This window comes from Pongo pygmaeus, chromosome 6 (genome assembly GCF_028885625.2).
Source record: "Pongo pygmaeus isolate AG05252 chromosome 6, NHGRI_mPonPyg2-v2.0_pri, whole genome shotgun sequence".
Lineage (NCBI taxonomy): Eukaryota > Metazoa > Chordata > Mammalia > Primates > Hominidae > Pongo > Pongo pygmaeus.
This window is the reverse complement of record NC_072379.2, coordinates 138,953,222-138,972,298: the sequence shown is the minus strand read 5'-3', so window position 1 is coordinate 138,972,298 and position 19,077 is coordinate 138,953,222. Positions and strand designations below refer to the sequence as shown.

Below are 19,077 nucleotides of genomic sequence, written 5' to 3'. Positions count from 1 at the left end.
TCCCTCATTGGCAGGCTCTTCTGCATCCACCAGCCTCTTAAATCCTGGCACTTCCCAGGGATTTCGTCCACACCCCCAGATTCAACTTCCATTATCTCCTAAGCCTCCTACCTCAGCCCCAGCCTGAACCCCAGGTTCCAATTTCTACCCACAGACCTGGCCTCTTCCCTGGGCGGTCCACAGAATCCTCGAAGTCGGCCTGAGCAGCAGCAGGTCATCAGAATCTTCTCCTCCTTCTGTTTCCCACATAGGCTTGAGAAAGCCAGAAACCAGAAGCCATCCTGTACTTGTCCCTCCCCGTCTGCAGATTCATCACTGGTCTTTCGTATGGTGCCATCTCTCCAGTTTTACTGCCATCTCCTTAGTTTAGATTCTCGTCTCTCCTTGACCTCTTTGCAATCCAGTCTTCTCATGACAACCAGAGCCATGTCTCTGACATGCAGTTTTGTCTGCTTCTTCCCAAGGATGGGCTGCCTAGGACAGGGAGCTGGAGCTGGGGCGAGACCCAGTGCTTGAGGCTGTGTGGCCCCAGAGCTGAGGCTAGAGTCGCAGTTAGCTGGTGAAACCTGTAGCTCAAAGTCAAGGGCAATCAGTGGGTGAAGTGAGGCCATGAATCGGAGAAGGAAGCAGATCAGAAGTCAGGAAGATGGGCAGTGACTTGCGATGCACAGTGAGAGGTAGTTTAGGACCTGGGTTTGGGATTAAGGCCATGAGCAGGTCAGGTGTGTTGGAGGCTGCTGGTGTTGATGCAGTCTCCAGGTTTGCCTGGTCAAGCTGCATTCAGGGCTGAGCCTCAGGCTGGTGTTCAGGGCTCCTGGTGCTGTGAGATCACACCCCAATCTGACTGCTGGAGCCACTGCAGCTTGTGAACAATCTGAACCACCTTCCAGTCCCCCAGCTTGGGTCTCCTCCGTGAGGCCTGCCAGTGAGAGCCGTTCCTGGTTCCTGGGAGAGTTCTAGCTTCCTTACCTCACCAGTTTCTTACAACTAACATCCGTGACTCAAGAAAGCACCACTGAATCTCTCTTCCTTGCAACTTGAAATCCCGGCATGGCTCTCTTAAGCTTGTACCTTGTTGATTATGGCCCAGCAGGTGACCCTGGGAAATGAGTCTGCCTGGAGCCACACAACTCAACTCTTGGACTGAGCATTGAGACCACCTGTGTCAGTGACTTCCTCTCTGCGCCAGAAAATTCTTGCCGAGGAAGATAAACCTCTGAACCAAGAAATAGCTTCACGGTTGGCTTCAGGAAATTAATGCAAACTAATTTGTCTGAGCAAACCGCTTTCCTATCAGGACAATGGTTTGCTCGCTTGAGCAAACAGTTCACTTACCAGACAACAGTCTTACCTGTCAGAACTCCCTTCAACTCACCTACCTGTATTCACTCATTCCTAAATTGTTATGTCATACATCTTGCCCCAGTTTCTTTCTTTCTTTTTTTTTTTTTTTTTGAGACGGAGTCTTGCTCTGTTGCCCAGGCTGGAGTGCAGTGGTGCGATCTCAGCTCACTCATCTTGCCCAATTTCAAACATTCCTTGCCTCAAAAGACCTACCTTAAACCGCTGTAGCCCAAACTCCAAACCTTATAAGTGTCCTTTCCTGATCTGCTGGCTTTGAGTTCCTGTTCAACAAACGTGCTGTCACTCTTCAGACCTACATGCAACATTCTAGAAACAAAATTCGAGGTGGAGAGGTGAAGAACTGCTCTCTTCCTGAACTTGGGTAGACTTTTGGACTTCGAGTGTTGAGCACACCCTCTTAAGAGTTCTGGTCATGGCCGGGTGTGGTGGCTCATGCCTGTAATCCCAGCACTTTGGGAGGCAGAGGTGTGTGGATCACCTGAGGTCAGGAGCTGGAGACCAGCCTGGCCAACATGGTGAAACCCCGTCTCTACTAAAAATACCCAAATTAGCCAGATGTGGTGTCGTGCGCCTGTAGTCCCGGCTACTCAGGAGGCTGAGGCACGAGAATCGCTTGAACCTGGGAGGAGGAGGTTGCAGTGAGCTGAGATCGCACCACTGCACACCTGAGCGACAGTGCGAGACTCCATCTCAAAAAAAAAAAAAGTTCTGGTTACAGGTGATTTGGGATTTTAAAGGATGAGATAGAGCCTTTTAAGACGAGGGCAGAATTACAGCCCCAGCTTCTCTTTATCACCTCCTGCACCTCTCAGCCCACCCCCTTCCCAACTACTTCTGTGACTATAAGGTTCGACTGAGAAATCTCTCTCTGAATTCAGCATTATCACACTCCAACAGATCTGGCTCACAGCAAGAAAACCAAGCCCCACTTCCTGCCTCCTACCTTCCAGACTTCAGGCCATTTTCTATCCCAGGTAACATGGGGGTTGGGAGGAGATGCTGGTCACACCCTCTGTCAAGGCTTGTCCTCGAGATACCCTCCCTACATAGCAAAGTTCTGTTTCCCTAATGAATCCTGTACACGGGCTCCCACTCCTGCTCCTGTCTGTACCACTCCCACGTGCCTGGAATCCATGAAAAATCTTCTGAGTCTTAAGTCCTTAACACAGGACATGAGAACATCTAATGAGGACAGGCTCAAACCGTCCATCAGCTGCCATGATAATTCTGGAATATTGGAACATCAGAATTGGTCCTGGTGAGGCTGGGTTTATTTAGTTATCTGCTCATCTATCTGTTTATTATTTCATTGTGGTTATATATATATATATATAAAACATAAAATGGACCATTTGAACCATTTTTCAGTGTGCAGTTCTGTGGTTTTAGTACGTTCATTGTGCAACCAGCACTGCCATCCATCTCCAGAACTTTTTCCTCTTCCCCCACTGAAATTCTGGATCCCTTAAACACTAACTCCCTCCCCTCCCCTCTCCCTGGTCCTTGGCAGACAGGCTTCTACTTTCTGTCTTTGTTAATTTGGCTCCTCTGAGTGAGTCCTGGTGAGGGAAGGAAATTTGGGTTTGAAGATCTGTTCCCTGTTGTCTATGTCTCTACCGATAGCTTCTTCTCCCCGAGAGGAAAATATTTGATCAGATTGTTCATTTTACCCAAGGGCAATGGCACAATCTCATTTATGCTTTACTTTTAAAGGGTAGACTATATATGCTTGTATATGAACATAACATTTCTAGAAGAATTCTTAAATTTCTATCTTTCTCTTCTCTAGGGGATGGGATTGGGATGGAGAATGGCAGGGGGCCTTTATTTTTTTTTTTATTTTTATTTTTTATTTTTTTAATTCTGCATTGTTTAGGGAACTGTTGTTTTTTTTTTTGAGACAGAGTCTTGGTCTGCCACCCAGGGTGGAGTGCAGTGGCACTATCTTGGCTCACTGCAACCTCCACCCCCCAGGTTCAAGCAATTCTCCTGCCTTAGCCTCCCGAGTAGCTGGGATTACAGGTTTCTGCCACCGTGCCCGGCTAATTTTTGTATTTTCAGTAGAGATAGAGTTTCACCATGTTGGTCAGGCTGGTCTTGAACTCCTGAACTCAAGTGATCTTCCCTCCTTGCCTCCCAAAGTGCTGGAATTACAGGTGTGAGCCACCACGCCTGGCCGGGACTGGGTGGTTTTTTTGTTTGTTTTTTTTTTGTTGTTTGTTTGTTTTTTTGTTTTTTTTAGTATAAGCATGCTATTTTGGCAATATAAATAATTAAAAATTAAAAATAATTCTATGCTGGATTTTACTTCAAGCTGTAGGATTGGACTTCCCTAAATATCCTAGAGGAAATGCAATGATTACATTATGTCCTGTTCCTGCCCGTAAGAGATTAAGAGCAGCCTGTGGCTTCTTGCTGCTCCCTCTCTCTGTTATGAGCCTTTCATGTAACAGAGAGGAACAGAAAAAGGCCAGGGCGTGGAGAACCCATTGAGATGCTAAGCTGCTAATGCCATTATATGTGCTTGGAGCTGGTAGCAAACACCAGCACTGAAACCAGGACAGGCAGCTGGGGGTTGTGATGTCTGTACCCTCAGTTCCAAAGGGGTCAGATGAAGCTGTTCCCTGGCACCCTGCTTTTTCATCTTTTCTGGAAACAGCCTGGACCTGGAGGCAGACCCCCAGGAAGCTGGAAAATAGGGCCTTCCCTTCCCCATAGACTGAACCACGTAAGAGATCAACAGAAGCTTCAGAACTGCACCGCACAGCATCCCGGAGTCACCTCAGTGGCGCTCAGACAGGGCTGCTTTGCTTCCCACAAGGGCGATTCTCATTTTCTTTTATGAATAAGTCCAAGTTGCGTCAGCACTTGGGAAAAGTCAACACACTTTTTGAGATGAAATAAAATAATAAAAATGCTCACTCTCCCTACATTCACCCCCAAATCCTTTGAGCAGAAGCAGATTGTCCTCTGGTCTGGGTGAGAATTGTGACACCTTGTCTCTCTCATATCTGGTGATCAATAAGAAAAGCCAGCAGAGCTGACAGGATGAAAAATGCCCATGGAGCAGGTGTGGAGCAGCTGTGAGGCAGGTGTGGGGCGGGTGTGGGGCGGGTGTGGGGCAGGTGTGGGATGGATGTGAGGCAGATGTGGAGCAGGTGTGAAGCAGGTGTGAGGCAGGTGTGAGGCAGGTGTGGGGTGGGTGTGGAGCAGGTGTGAAGAGGGTGTGGGGCAGGTGTGGAGGTGTGGGGGTGTGGGGGTGTGGAGGTGTGAGGGTGTGGGGCAGGTGTGGGGCAGGTGTGGGGGTGTGGGGGTGTGGAGGTGTGGGGGTGTGGGGGTGTGGGGGTGTGGAGGTGTGAGGGTATGGGGGTGTGGAGGTGTGGGGGTGTGGGGGTGTGGGGGTGTGGTGTGGAGGTGGGGTGTGGAGGTGTGAGGGTGTGGGGGTGTGGGGGTGTGGGGGTGTGGCAGTGTGGGGGTGTGGGGGTGTGGCGGTGTGGAGGTGGGGTGTGGGGGTGTGGGGGTGTGGAGGTGTGGGGGTGTGGGGGTGTGGGGGTGTGGAGCAGGTGTGGGGCTGTGGAGCTGTGTGGGTGTGGAGGTGTGGGGCAGGTGTGGAGATGTGGGGGTGTGGAGGTGTGGGGGAGGTGTGGGGGTGTGGGGGTGTGGAGGTGTGGGGGTGTGGGGGTGGGGGTGTGGGGGTGTGGGAGTGTGGGGGTGTGGAGGTGGGGCAGGTGTGGGGGTGTGGGGGTGTGGGGGTTTGGGGCAGGTGTGGGGGTGTGGAGCAGGTGTGGGGGTGTGGAGGTGTGGGGGTGTGGAGGTGTGGAGGTGTGAGGGTGTGGGGCAGGTGTGGAGGTGTGGGGGTGTGGAGGTGTGAGGGTGTGGGGGTGGGGGTGTGGGGGTGTGAGGGTGTGGGGGTGTGGAGGTGTGGAGGTGTGAGGGTGTGGAGGTGTGGAGGTGTGGGGGTGTGAGGGTGTGGGGGTGTGGGGGTGTGGAGGTGTGAGGGTGTGGGGGTGTGGGGGTGTGGAGGTGTGGGGGTGTGGGGGTGTGGAGGTGTGGGGGTGTGGAGGTGGGGCAGGTGTGGGGGTGTGGAGGTGTGGGGGTGTGGGGGTGTGGGGGTGTGGAGGTGTGGGGGTGGGGATGTGGGGATGTGGGGGGGTGGGGGTGTGGAGGTGGGGCAGGTGTGGGGGTGTGGGGGTGTGGAGGTGGGGCAGGTGTGGGGGTGGGGGGATGGGGGGGTGGGGGTGTGGAGGTGTGGAGGTGTGAGGGTGTGGGGCAGGTGTGGAGGTGTGGGGGTGTGGGGGTGTGGGGGTGTGGGGCAGGTGTGGAGGTGTGGGGGTGTGGAGGTGTGGGGGTGTGGGGGTGTGGGGGTGTGGGGGTGTGGGGGTGTGGAGGTGGGGCAGGTGTGGGGGTGTGGGGGTGGGGGGGTGGGGGTGTGGGGGTGTGGGGGTGTGGGGGTGGGGCAGGTGTGGGGGTGGGGGTGTGGGGGTGGGGGTGTGGGGGTGTGGAGGTGTGGAGGTGGGGGGGGTGGGGGTGGGGGTGTGGGGGTGTGGGGGTGTGGAGGTGTGGAGGTGGGGCAGATGTGGGGGTGTGGGGGTGTGGGGGTGTGGGGGTGTGGAGCAGGTGTGGGGGTGTGGAGGTGTGGGGGTGTGGGGGTGTGGAGGTGTGGGGCAGGTGTGGAGGTGTGGGGCAGGTGTGAGGAAGGGGCGGCTCAGGAGAGCGAGGCTGGATGGAAGCTGTCCATTCCACTGTCTGACCAGTGCCGGCGCTCCTCCCTGCACACCTCATGCTGCATGCAGCTGAGCGGGCACTGCAGTTCCACCTGTGCCACCCACTGCCTCTCGCCCGCTTCTGCAGGGCCAGCCAAGCAGGTGTGTGTCCCCATTTAACCTGTAGGAAGGAGAGGCACGGAGCAGCATGAGGCTCACGATCACGCAGTAAACCAAGGCCAGGGCCGAGATGGTCTTCTGATATGCCCTCTAGACATGTTACATGAATTCTAACTACTTCATCCAGGTTCTCTAGTTTCTGTCTGGTCCTCAGGTGAGATCACCAGCTTCCTGGTCCACTTGCACTGACTTCCTTTTCTGCTCTGCTGTTTATAACCGGTCAGTGGAGAATCGGCCACCGCATTGTCATGTTGAAGAGCCTAACCCCTTTGTTATTCAACATGACAGCTATATAAGGTCTTGTCTGATGGATTCGTGGCTGGGTTTAGGTCCAGGAAGTACTGTGTCGATTGATCAGTTTCTGTGCTGTCCTCTTGCTGGAGAACACACCTGTTTGGCTTGGCTGCTCTCCCTCTTGGCCAGGAGCCCTGGTCACCAAGCCACAGCTGGACCCCAGCTACCAGCCAGCTCTGGGGCCCTGTAAGGCCTTCTTTCCTTTAAATGGCCTTTGTTCTATTTGAGCCCTGAATGCTTTATCTTCAACTTCATCTTAACATGTACACCAGCTGCCCACAATCCCCTTGGAAGAAAGCTGGATATCAATTATGAAAAAAGGCTGGGAGTGGTGGCTCATGCCTGTAATCCCAGCACTTTGGGAGGGCAAGGCAGACAGATCACCTGAGGTCAGGAGTTTGAGACCAGCCTGGCCAACATGGTGAAACCCCGTCTCTACTAAAAATACAAAAAATTAGCCAGGCATAGTGGCGGGCACCTGTAATCCCAGTTACTTGGGAGGCTGAGACAGGAGGATCTCTTGAACCCAGGAGGCGGAAGTTGCAGTGAGCCAAGATCACACCATTGCACTCCAGCCTGGGCAACAGAGCAAGACTCCATCTCAAAAAAAAAAAGAATAAAAGAAAGAATTGGATGACAGTTTGCAAGAGGCTCCGAAGGAGATCAGGGAAGGGCTGCACATCAGGTCTTAATGCTGGCATGGGGAGAGGGGGCACAGAGCCCCTGAGTGACTGGCCTGCTTCCGCACTGAGACCCAAAACCTTGCGTGCTTGAGGACAATGCAGTTCAAATCACACCACCGGAATTTTCTGTATTTGCTTCTGGACTTGAACATTTGGACAATATCTACAATTGCACTCTTTGTAATGCTTTTGTGTTGAAATATCATTTTGAGATACCCTCAAATCATCCACATATTGTCTTTAAAAATGGCGAAAGGTATTTCCATATGGTTTATGTGATCTGTTAATTCATAAAAGTGTTGAGTGGAATTTATCACATACGGTTAATGCTTTGTGCTGCTTCTGTTTCTAGAGCCTGAAATCTGGCTGTTATTTCACTCTCTGTAAGGGTCTGGGGACATGAATTAAGATGCCCTTCTCTATGGAGTGCCTTGTTTGGGAGAGTTTGAACGAAGCACAATAGTTGGTTTTGTTATCAAGATACCCACAGGTTGGTGTGACCGGTTGGTTGGTGTGTACATTAGTGAAATGTCATGGAATGGCAGACATGCGTCCAAGAATATAACATGAAGTATAGTTACAGCTCAAAGTGCTGAGGAGGAAGGACAGGGAGGACCAGGTGAGGCAAGCCCAACACAGACGTCTTGAGGGGCGGTGAGACGTTTTGGAGGGTGAGTCGTGTTGGAGCTCCAGGATGGGACAGCTGGGGGTGTTGGATGGCAGGAAAGAGCTCCCAGGACTCAGACAGTCCCCTACTGTCTGAATGCCAGCTCCAAGATCGGTCAGGGACTTTTATCTGCTTTATATACAGCTGATTTCCCAATGCTTGGCACAGAGTAGATGCTCAATAAACAATTGCTGAATGAATGAATGAATGAACAGGCAGGGGAGATGGCAAAAGCCAGCAAAGGCTAGGAGACCAAAGGGCCGGCTTGGGCTGGGGAGGAAGGTGGTGTTAAGAAAAGGCCAGTGAAGCTTTGAGAAGGTTGTTAACCTATAGGAAAGCAGGCCAGATATCTGAGGTGCCCTGGGGGATACAAAGGAAGCCAGGACTCAGGCGTTGCCCTCCAGAAACACATGTGGTAACTGATGGAGGAGGGCCCTGACCTGCAGGATGGGGCAGGGGGTAGGGGTAGGGGGTGGGGACTGGAGCAGGGGAGGGGGCTGCCACACACCTGAAAGCTGGTGGGTACATCCTCAGCGTCTCTGCAATCACCATGTCCAGATAGGGCAGGCCTTCCTCGAGGCTGCAGAACTCAGGGGCCATCTGATGGAGGGGTCGTGACAAAGGGAGAAGTTCGTGTTAGCCCAAATCTCACGGCATTTTGTCTTTTCCTTAAATTTCAATCTCGTTTCCAACTTTGGCAAACATTTAAACAGAAACCCCACAAAATGGAAAGTCAGCATGACCCAAATTGCATCTGATTGGCGCTCAGTGTGTTCTATTGTACTTATATTTCACGGTGTTAGCCTGGGGCTCAGGGGTCTTTGTAATACAGAGAAGTTTGGTTATAAAACTGCAGTGGCAACCACAGCTGCCAGCATTTATTGGGAGCTGCCTGGGATCTCAGCCAGCTCTCAAAGTGAGCTCCGGGATGGGCAAGGGTCGGCAGCAGCAGCGTCACCCAGGAACCTGTTAGAACTGCATCTCAGGTCAGAGGGGGTGGAAGGGCAGGGGCCAGGACACGTGGAGTCTTGAAGTCTATAGCCAGTATCGTAGCTAATCTATGATGACATAGCCATTCAATATAATGCAGCTGTTTAATGATGCCCATAAGCCAGGTTGCAGAAATTATATGTAGTTTAATCTCATGTCTGTGACTATTTATGAATTTAGAGAGCCAGGGTGGCATTCCTACTTTGTCAAAAATAACAAGGTTTGGATGGTTTTCCCAAAGCTCTCCTATCTGCATTTCTGGGAACGGTTCTAACTTTAGAAGGTTATCACCCAACCCCACACTTCCCACTCCCATCACAGGCCACTGGGGCAGCTGGCTGAGCAAGTGACCAATGAAAAGAGTTCTGTGCGCGGGGGTTAATGCTCTGTGGCTGCTGTCTTGAGAGTCTTCATAACTTTATCTTTTTTTTTTTTTGAGACAGTCTTTTTCTGTTGCCCAAGCTGGAGTGCGGTGGTACAATCTTGGCTCACTGCATCCTCCGCCTCCCGGGTTCAAGTGATTCTCCTGCTTCAGCCTCTCAAATAGCTGGGATTACAGGCATCTGCCACCATGCCTGGCTAACTTTTGTATTTTTAGTAGAGATGGGGTTTCACCATGTTGGCCAGGTTGGTCTCGAACTTCTGACCTCAAGTGATCCGCCTGCCTCGGCCTTCCAAAGTGCTGGAGTTACAGGCGTGAGCCACTGCACCCGGACGTAACTTTATCTTTGAATCTGTGCTTTGGAAGCCTGGCTTATGCATGGTTCTACCTGTGGCGGCTTCCCACGACCAGCTCTCAGCTGCCTGTGCTCTCCACCCCCGTTTCTGCCGTGACCTATGGCCACTGTTGCTGTCCACACTTCACAGGGTCCTGGGTACAGGTACAGAGAGGGCCAGGATAGGGTGCATACACCCTGCAGCATCTCGGGTGGGCATGGTGGTGGCCCTCCCTGCCCTAGGCTGGCAGCACACAGTGTATGTGGCGGGGCCGGCCGGAGGCTGTATCTCGATGGGGGCAAACCTCTGCCCACCCCTAGCCCAGGTACTGGGTGTGTCATAGCACAGAGGTTTAGAGATCCTTGGAGGTTAGTCTGCTGTGGCTGGCTGGGGAAGGCTGTGGAAAGGGGAGACAGCTGGACCAGTTTCCCTAGACCCTGCCTCCCTGGCTGGGTCTCAGTGCATGTGTCTGGTGCCTGACAGGGCCCTTGGATGCCTGGAAGGGTCTGGACTCCCCCAGCTCATCCGGTATGTCCAGGCCTGAAAGAGCATCCCCCTTGGGCGAACCTGGAGGCACCCTGTCTTCCTGCTTCCAATCTTTATGAGTTTGGTTTGTGTTTGTCTCTTCTGCCCAACAAGTCACAAGCACCAATTGTGTAATTTCAGTGGTTCTGCATATGAGTTAAACGCTCTGAAATTTACATTTAAAACTGGCATTGTTTGATATAAAGATGAATGGTAAAATGCTTGCTAATAATTTAACATTGAGTTTTCTTTACTTAGAACAACAGTAAATGGAAAATAAAAAGAACCATGACAAGTCGAAAAAGACTGCAGAAGAAACGAAGAACCTCGCTGAGTACCACGATGGACACGTCCCCCTGCTTTGGGAATAAAGGCTACCACACTTTCATTTCTCACTCGGCCTCACAGATCCTGTAGCCGGCCCTGCAGGCCAAGATTGACTGGCCCAAAGGGACCAGTCTGGAAATTTGGATCTGGGACAAAGAAAAAAGTTTTTCTCCAGCAGGCGGCGATTGAACACAGGGAAGTGGAGACCCATTGTTGGCCACATTCGGCCTTGTGGATTAATGAGCAGAAAACAGCAGCTGGCCTCAGGAAAGAAGAAATGAATCAGATGTATACAACAAAGCAGAAGCAAAGGACGGAGAGACCATTTCTTGGTGCCCCATAAAGTTCCAGTTCCTGTTTGCCATCTGCTCCTGGCAGGTAGCCCTGTGGGTGGCATCTTGGTACCTTCCAACAAGTTCTCACTTGTGGCTGAAGTTAGCAACATTCTGAATTCCATTGTCTGCAACCAAACGAATCTTAACAAATGCAGGAATATACATGTATCAAATAAACAGAGGTGCGGTACACAAAAATAGGGAACTGTATCTCAAAAAGAAAAACTGGATCTGGAAGCAGCATCCCTAATGGGTAAATGGTGTTGGTTCCCCAGAGAAAACTGTATGGCTTGTAAGTTGTCATGGTTTGTCAAAGAAAGAAAAAATTTTTAAGATAGGCTAAGCGAATTTTGTATTAGAAAATCAAAGTCTTTATTTACTCTTTCCCTAGATGGGCTTTTATTTTTTTTATTAACTGTGCTTCTAGGCTTTTAGATCAAGATACACATGTAGGCCAGGTGCGGTGGCTCACGCCTGTAATCCCAGCACTTTGGGAGGCCGAGGTGGGTGGATCACCTGAGGTGAGGAGTTCAAGACCAGCCTGGCCAACATGATGAAACCCTGTCTCTACTAAAAGTACAAAAAATTAGCTGGGCATGGTGGTGGGTGCCTGTAATCCCAGCCACCCTGGAGGCCGAGGCAGGAGAATCGCTTGAATCGGGAGGTGGAGGTTGCAGTGACCTGAGATCACAGCCTAGGCAACAAGAGCAAAACTCTGTCTCAAAAAACAAACAAACAAAAAGATACGTATGTAAAGATCATCTTGGTTCAGCAGTTCTCCATGTGGCTGCATGTTACAAACAGCCAGCTTCTTTTTTTTTTTTGAGACAGAGTTTTGCTCTTGTTGCCCAGGCTGGAGTGCAATGGCCTGGTCTCGGCTCACTGCAACCTCCGCCTCCTGGGTTCAAGCAATTCTCCTGTCTCAGCCTCCCAAGTAGCTGGGATTACAGGCACCTGCCACCACACCCAGCTAATTTTTGTATTTTTAATAGAGATGAGGTTTCACCATGTTGGTCAGGCTGGTCTCGAACTCCTGACCTCAGGCAATCCACCCACCTCGGCCTCCCAAAGTGCTGGGATTACAGGCGTAAGCCACCGCGCCCGGCCAGAAACAGCCAGATTTTTATATGTTTTAATATAGATGGATGCTTGGGCCCTACTCCCCAGTGTTGGTCTGAGGTAGGGCCTGGGCACCAGCTCTCCCTTTATTGCTCCCTGGCTGTCCTAATGTGCACTCAGGGGCATAGGTCTTTCTGTCTGTCTGAGACCTACCCTAGCGCTTCTCCACACCTGAGAAGCGAACGGATGAGGCGGAGGGACGGACGCACACACCTCCATGTCTTAGTCGAACCAGCGAGACAACAAAACTCAAGTCCCTATCCCACTCACTGGCTGGTCCACCCAGCAGTTGCTGGCTTTGTCTGCAGCTTTCAGGAATAGCGGAGACAGAGCGGTCCTGAGCAAATTCTGCCAGCAGAGGGCAGCAAGCGCACACTAAATGAGGACTCCCCGTCCCGGGAAAGGACCTTGGAAATCCTCGCTGCCATCCTTCATTGACAGAGAGGAGAAAAATGTGGCCCAGAGAGGAAGGCCTGTGAATCCAAAGTCTCAACATAGAACTTATTCTAAATGTCCTCGTTCATTCAGCTGTCCCTCAATGGGCACCTTGGATGGGTCAGGTGCGGGACCAGGTGCTGGGGGTCCAAGAAGGCTCTGCCCATTGAGGAAACTGATTCCTAAACAAATCATGACATGGATGTGTAAAGTGTTATCGAATGTGCTTATGAGGAGTGCAAAACCAGTTCTGTTTAGGAGATCCTTCGTTTACATACTCAGGGAATACATATGGAATTGGCGAGCGTGATTCACCAGGCACTGTGTTAGGCCCGGGAGACGTAACTTTAAAATGCATGGACATGTCCCAGCCTCTTGGAGCTTCCAGTCTATCAGGATGCAAACAAGTGGATAAGGGTGAGATGGGAGAACAGATGAGGGACACACATCGCCCACATTTGGGATCAGGGACTCTGCCAGGAGGAAGCGACAATTTCCAGGCTGAGATTTTTAGGATGAGTGAGAATAAGCCAGTGAAAAGTGGATGGGCTTGTTCAGAGGCTGCTGCAACCAACCTAAAACAAATATGAATCAATCAGGGAACTGTGAATCCAACAGGATATTTGATGCTCTCAAGGAATGAACATTCATTTTGGTTTTAGTTGATAATGGTATTGTGGTCACCTTTAGAAAAGAGTTCTTATCGGCCAGGCACGGTGGCTCACGCCTGTAATCTCAACACTTTGGAAGGCCGAGGCAGGGGTGTCACTTGAGGCCAGGAGTTTGAGACCAGCCTGGGCAACATGGTGAAATCCCATCTCTACTCAAAATAGAAAAATAGCCAGGTGTGGTGGTAGGCGCCTGTAATCCCAGTTACTTGGGAGGCTGAGGCAGGAAAATTGCTCAAGCCTGGGAGGTAGAGGTTGCGGTGAGCCGAGATAGCACCACTGCACTACAGCCTGGGCGACAGGCCCTTGGCACACCCGGTCCTCTGTCAGCACCTCCAGGCACCAACATTACCAACAGCTAGTGAGGGTGCTGTGGGTCTGCTGGGCCTGGAGTGTCACGAAAATGTGGGGGGACTGAGCAGAATATTCTCTTATTTCAAGCCAGGAAGCACCTGAAGCTTCTATGTTTCCAAAAGATAACATGAAAAGCCATCCCCCAGGGTTCTCTCTGCCTCCTGTTTCAAAGGCCAAATTACTGAGAATTAGAGTTGGGGGGAAATCTCAAAATCAACCTGTGCTGTCCACACCCAATGAGGAAGCCCCCCCTGCAGCCCCTCCCCCTGACCTTTGCCTGGCCTTGGGTCCCACAAGGGAGGCAAAGGGCAGGGTTCTGTTCCGGGTCTGTAACCCTTAGCCATGGCCTTGGGCCAGTCATCAGGACAGTATCGACAGGTCCGCTCGTCTGTAATGCTGTCCCACCCACCTTGCAGAGTAGGGTGAGCAAGAAGATGAAGGTGGAAGTCTTTGGCAACTGGAAAGTACCTCATAAGCAGGTAATATTTCTGTTTGAACACATTCAGTGGCGGGAAAGCTTATTTCAACATGAGGCCCTCTGCTCTCTCTATTGAACTAGACTAATAGGATGTGTTAAGGGAGAAAGAAATTCTAAAATCCTATCAAATTCATTTCAGCTGGGACTTATTTTATAAAATAACTGCTCTTAGAGGATTGAAAATTAAATATTGGGAAACATGGAAATAAAGGAATAAATAGAATCTTTACCTAGTGGTTTACATTCTCAAACCAGAGTTTCTTCATTTTGGGGGAGACTTTTTCATATATATTTGATTTTCAATGGGCAGTAACTTCTAATTTTATTCCTAAGATTCTTGGTCTCTTAGTCTTTCCATCATATAGTTTAGGATCTAGAAACCAATATGTGTTTGTTTATTTTCTTGCTCTGTGGCCCAGGCTACAGTGCAGTGGTGCTGTCATAGCTCACTGCAGCCTTGAACTCCTGGGCTCAAGCGATCCTCCTGCCTCATCCTCCAGAGTAACTGGGACTACAGGTGCAAGCCACCATGCCTGTCTAATTGTTTTTTGTTTGTTTGTAGAGAGGCGGGGACATCTCACTATGTTGTCCAGGCTTGTCTTGAACTCCTGGACTCCAGTGATCCCCCAGTCTCAGCCTCCTAAAGTACTGGGATCACAGGCATGAGCCACTGTGCCTGGCCCAATATTTAAATACATTTAAATACAATAGATTAACCTGATGGTTTAGGGAACTAACTCTATGGGAAATCTATTGGTAAATCCTTTTATGTAGGAAATAACAGTACTGCCCTCTCCTATTAATCTCTTTTCTATATTTATCACTTTGTGTATCATTTTCTCTGAAAGCTAGACACATACACAGTCACACACCTACACATACGCCACACATTGGGTGTGTGTGCAGATGTCATCTGGAGTATAAATGAGAAAAAGAAAATAAAAATGTCATTGCTTTCACAAAGATTTTTCCTGGAGATTCACGGACCTAATAGAAAAATTATCATTTTCTATGTTGTTAAAGGAAATAGAAGCAGAGGTGGCTTCAGTTTTGTTCTTCAGAGCAGTAGGAACAGCAGCATCTGTAGTAGTTATACTTACCCAGCTGTCACTAGACTTGGTCTTACACTAAGAAGTGGGCCAAGTGATGCTGGCCCTTGCCCTCTAGAAGCGGGAGCTGGAAATCCCTTAAGCACAAGGACAGCTTGGGGCAATACAGCCATATGAAGAATAAAGATTTCCATTCGCTCTGATTCTCCAGGGACCGTGGGACTATAATATGAAACCAAGCCGTGGAAAATGGGATGACCTTCGCTTTGCCCTTCTGACCATAAACCAGAGGCAAAGCCCCTCACCCTTGCAACTGGTTTCCAAGAGGAGCCCTGAGTTCTATTTTTTTTTTTTTTTTTTCTGGAGACAGAGTCTTGCTCTATCCCCCAGGCTGGAGTGCAGTAGCACGATCTCGGCTCACTGCCACCTCCACCTCCCGGGTTCAAGCGAGTCTCATGCCTCAGCCTCCCAAGTAGCTGGAATTACAGGTGCCCACAACCACGCCCACCTAATTTTTGTATTTTTAGTAGAGACGGGGTTTTACGATGTTGGCCAGGCTAGTCTTGAACTCCTGACCTCAGGTGACTCACCCACCTCGGCCTCCCAAAGTGCTGGGATTATAGGTATGAGCCATGGCGCCCAGCCAGCCCTGAGTTCTTATGGCAAGGCTGGGAGGGTGCTGAGGTTCTCTGAGCTCTGACAGTTCACCTTCTAGATCTCATAGCTCTGTTGTCTGAGTGGGTCCAGTGAGCAGTTTCAAGGCTTGCAGGGAGATACGATGGAGGTTTGGTTACGAGAGGGGGTGATAAATCTTTCCATCCGCATTGCTGGCTTCCCTGGCCGATGCCCAGAAAGTCCTCCGTGCTAGCTTCAATAATTTGGCAGATTTAGATGTTGAAATTCATCCATACTCGAGAAAAAGTAATTAAGAGAGTGTACATGGCATCTATTTATACCTGCTTTAGAAGGGGACAGAACCCGTCTCATAAAAACACAGTGATTATTCCAGGTGTTTTTGTACTCTGAGGCCCAGGCCATTAAGGGATTAGGTGCAGAGATGTAATGAAAAAACATAAACCAGGCTGCGTGTGCACACAAACACACACCCCACGGGGTGTCAGTCCTCTCCACGATGGCTCTGGCCTGAGCTTCACTGACAGTGCTGACCTGCTGCAGAAACTGCTGTCTGCAGAGATCTAGAATAATAATAGTGTTTTGCCTTGTGAAGCACTTTATTGCTCACCAATGGATTTTTACATCCATTATACCATTTGGTCCTCACAACCACACGGTGAGGTAGGTAGAGCAGCTTTTGTTGTCTGTTTTGTAGACGAAAAAGAACCAGAGGTTTGGAGAGGTGAAGTGACTTGTCCCAGGTCGCACGGCCGGCTAACGGTAGAACTGGAACTGAATCCAGCTCTTCAAATTCCAAGCCTTTTCCATTACCTGGGCCTACCTGGTCTTATCTTCCCTCCCTCCAGCCTTCCCTCCCTTCCTTTCCTCTTGTACATTTTATGGAAGAATAACACGCATATGGAAAAATATGACACAAACACAAACGTAGAGCTCAGTGAATTTTCACACCGTAAGCATTCCTGTGTAACTGGCACCTAGACCAAGACAGAACCTTCCAGCACTTGGAAGCATGCCCGTGGCCTCTCCCGGTCACACGCCCCTTAAGAGTAACCACTGCCTTGACTTCTAACACGAGAGATTACTTTTACCTCCTTGTCTTGAACTTCCTATAAATGAAATATTTCCATGCAGGCTTTTTGGTCCGCCTTCTTTTGCTCAGTTTCATGTCTGTGACAGTCATCCATGTTGTGTGTTGTGGTGTGTTCATCCTCATGATTTGGTGCTCCATTGGGTGAGCTGCCCGGATTTATCCATCCTTTTCCTTGTCAATGGACATTTGAGTTGTTCCCAGGTTGGGGGCTACTGTGAATAAAGCCTTATGAACATTATTGTTTATGGCTTTTGGTGAACAGAGTACAGGTTTCTGTTGGGTGTACGTCTGGGCATGGCACTGCCGGGTCATGAGGGATGTGTGTGTTCAGCTTTAGTAGATATTGCAAACAGTTTGACAGATAGGTTGTTCACACTGCCTAAAATTTTAACAGTGAATCAGTTGAAAAGCAGCCTGTTGAAATCCTGGTTTCTTCTATTTACTCTAACTGCAGGCTCCTCCCCAATTTCTTCTCCCTCCCTTGCTAATATTCTGAAATGTAACCACTATCTCTATTCCAGGAAAGGACTGAGAGAAAGAAATAGGGCATTGTTTTGGGAGCTGAGTTATTTATTCATATAGTGTGTGTGTGTAGTGGGGGGAGGGGGAAATAGGAACAAATAAAACACATCTAATTACCTAATTTTAAAAAATTGCCCCAATTATCTGACACAAGCACTCAGCACTCATAAGCAAAAACGCATTCCAACATCAACTAGATTTGAGTCTTTGAATTATCTGCTGTTTGGTAATATTTAGGATTCTGTTTTTTCCATTAGTATGGAACATTCACAGCTGACCGTATATGATGTTGAAAGAAATAAGCCTGTAAGTGATAGTTAAATCACCTAACCCACTTTCTCTGCACTGGGAAGTGAGTGGACCACATTTAATTTGCAGAGAAAATGCTTTTGTTCGCTCACCCCACAGATCCTGGTTCCCTCTATTTACTCTGATTAGCAGAGTGTGTGGGGTGAGAGGCAGGGAAAGAGAGGGGATAGGATACGGTTCTATGCCATGTAGAACTTACTCTGTATTTGGGAAACCATTTATTTGTTCATTCACAGATTTATTTTTATGGTAATAGGGAGCCACTGAAGGTTTTTGATGAGTCAAGATAACATACTGAAAATGGCTTTGTGTGATCTGACAATGACATGTAGGATGGTTGGGGTAGAAAGAGTTGGGAAACAGGTCAATAAGACAGGAGGTTCTTGCAATAGTCCAGGCAAAAGTGAGGCGCTCCGATCACAAGGCTAGTAGTCAGAATGGGAAAAGGGGCTGAAAGAGAGAAGCTGTATCAGCAGTGGCTCTCTATCTTGGCTGTTCCCTATTGATGCTGGGGCCCATCCCAAAACATTTACATTAATCGGTCTGGATTGGGGTGCAGGAATTGGTATTGTTTTAAAAGTCCCCCAAGGGATTATCATATGCAGCCTGGATTTCAGAATCACTGTCATAAAGGAAGCTCTACCAGGGGAGGTGAGGGTCTTGGGATTTAACGGGTCAGGGAATGAAGAGAGATGAAAAGGATTCCCTGGTTTCATTCCTAAGTGGCTGAGAGAAAGACAGAAAGAGGACCACATGGGTGGGGCAGCATCTTCCAGGGGAAAGAGATCAGCTTTTGCAGGATTTTGCTGGAGACCCCACCACCACCCCACTGTGAGCAGCTTGGTGTAGAAGTGGGGAGATGGTGTCGGCACAGAGGGGGATGAGTCCTCTGGAATAGGGGTAAGAAAAACAAGCACAGAGCCAAGCATTAAACCTTAATGCTTCCCAGGGGAAGGTGGCAGGGCAACTGGAAAGTAAGGGACCTTGGACAACATCTCAGATCTCCTGGACAGTGCCTGGGAGATTCAAGATTAAGAGAGACCATTGATGGCTGGCACGGTGGCTCACGCCTGTAATCCCAGCACTTTGGGAGGCTGAGGTGGCAGGATTGCTTGAGGCCAGGAGATCGAGAGCAGCCTGGACAACATAGTGAAACCCCATCTCTAAAAAAAAAAAGCCAGACATGGTGGTGTGCACCTGTAATCCCGGCTGCTCGGGAGGCTGAGGTGGAAGGATCACCTGAGCCTGGGAGTTTGAGGCAGAGTGGACTATGATTGCCAGTAATAATAATGATAATAATAAAGAAGAAGAAGAAGACGCACCATTATATTTGTCAACTGTGGCAGGGACAAGGCCAAAACCAAGTCAGTGGGGTTGCAGGATGAGTAGTTAGAGAGGGGATGAATGAGAGGGAGCGAGGGGAGACTGGCAGACTGCTTCTACCAGGCACACTGAAAGAATTTGGGAGAACAGAGCAAACCGAAGGGAGGCAGGAGAGCATCGTCATCCATCTGCAGGGCAAGCCCATGGCCAAGGAGAAGGCAGTGCTGTGCCATGCAGGTATGGGGGTGGAGCCAGGCCCCATGGCATCAGTCCCAGAAAGAAAGATTCTGACTCCACGTGGGGCAGGA

General features: G+C 49.8%; 1 protein-coding gene across 2 annotated transcripts in view; it reads right to left on the bottom strand.

The window, feature by feature from the left end:
- TBXAS1 (thromboxane A synthase 1) overlaps positions 1–19,077 on the bottom strand; it is a 190,096-nt gene that overhangs the window by 5,728 nt on the left and 165,291 nt on the right. For both annotated transcript variants that reach the window (XM_054493971.2, XM_054493972.2), the window contains one exon: positions 8,401–8,492. In XM_054493971.2, the coding sequence (XP_054349946.1) occupies positions 8,401–8,492 (92 nt within the window). The remainder of the gene's footprint in view (positions 1–8,400; positions 8,493–19,077) is intronic.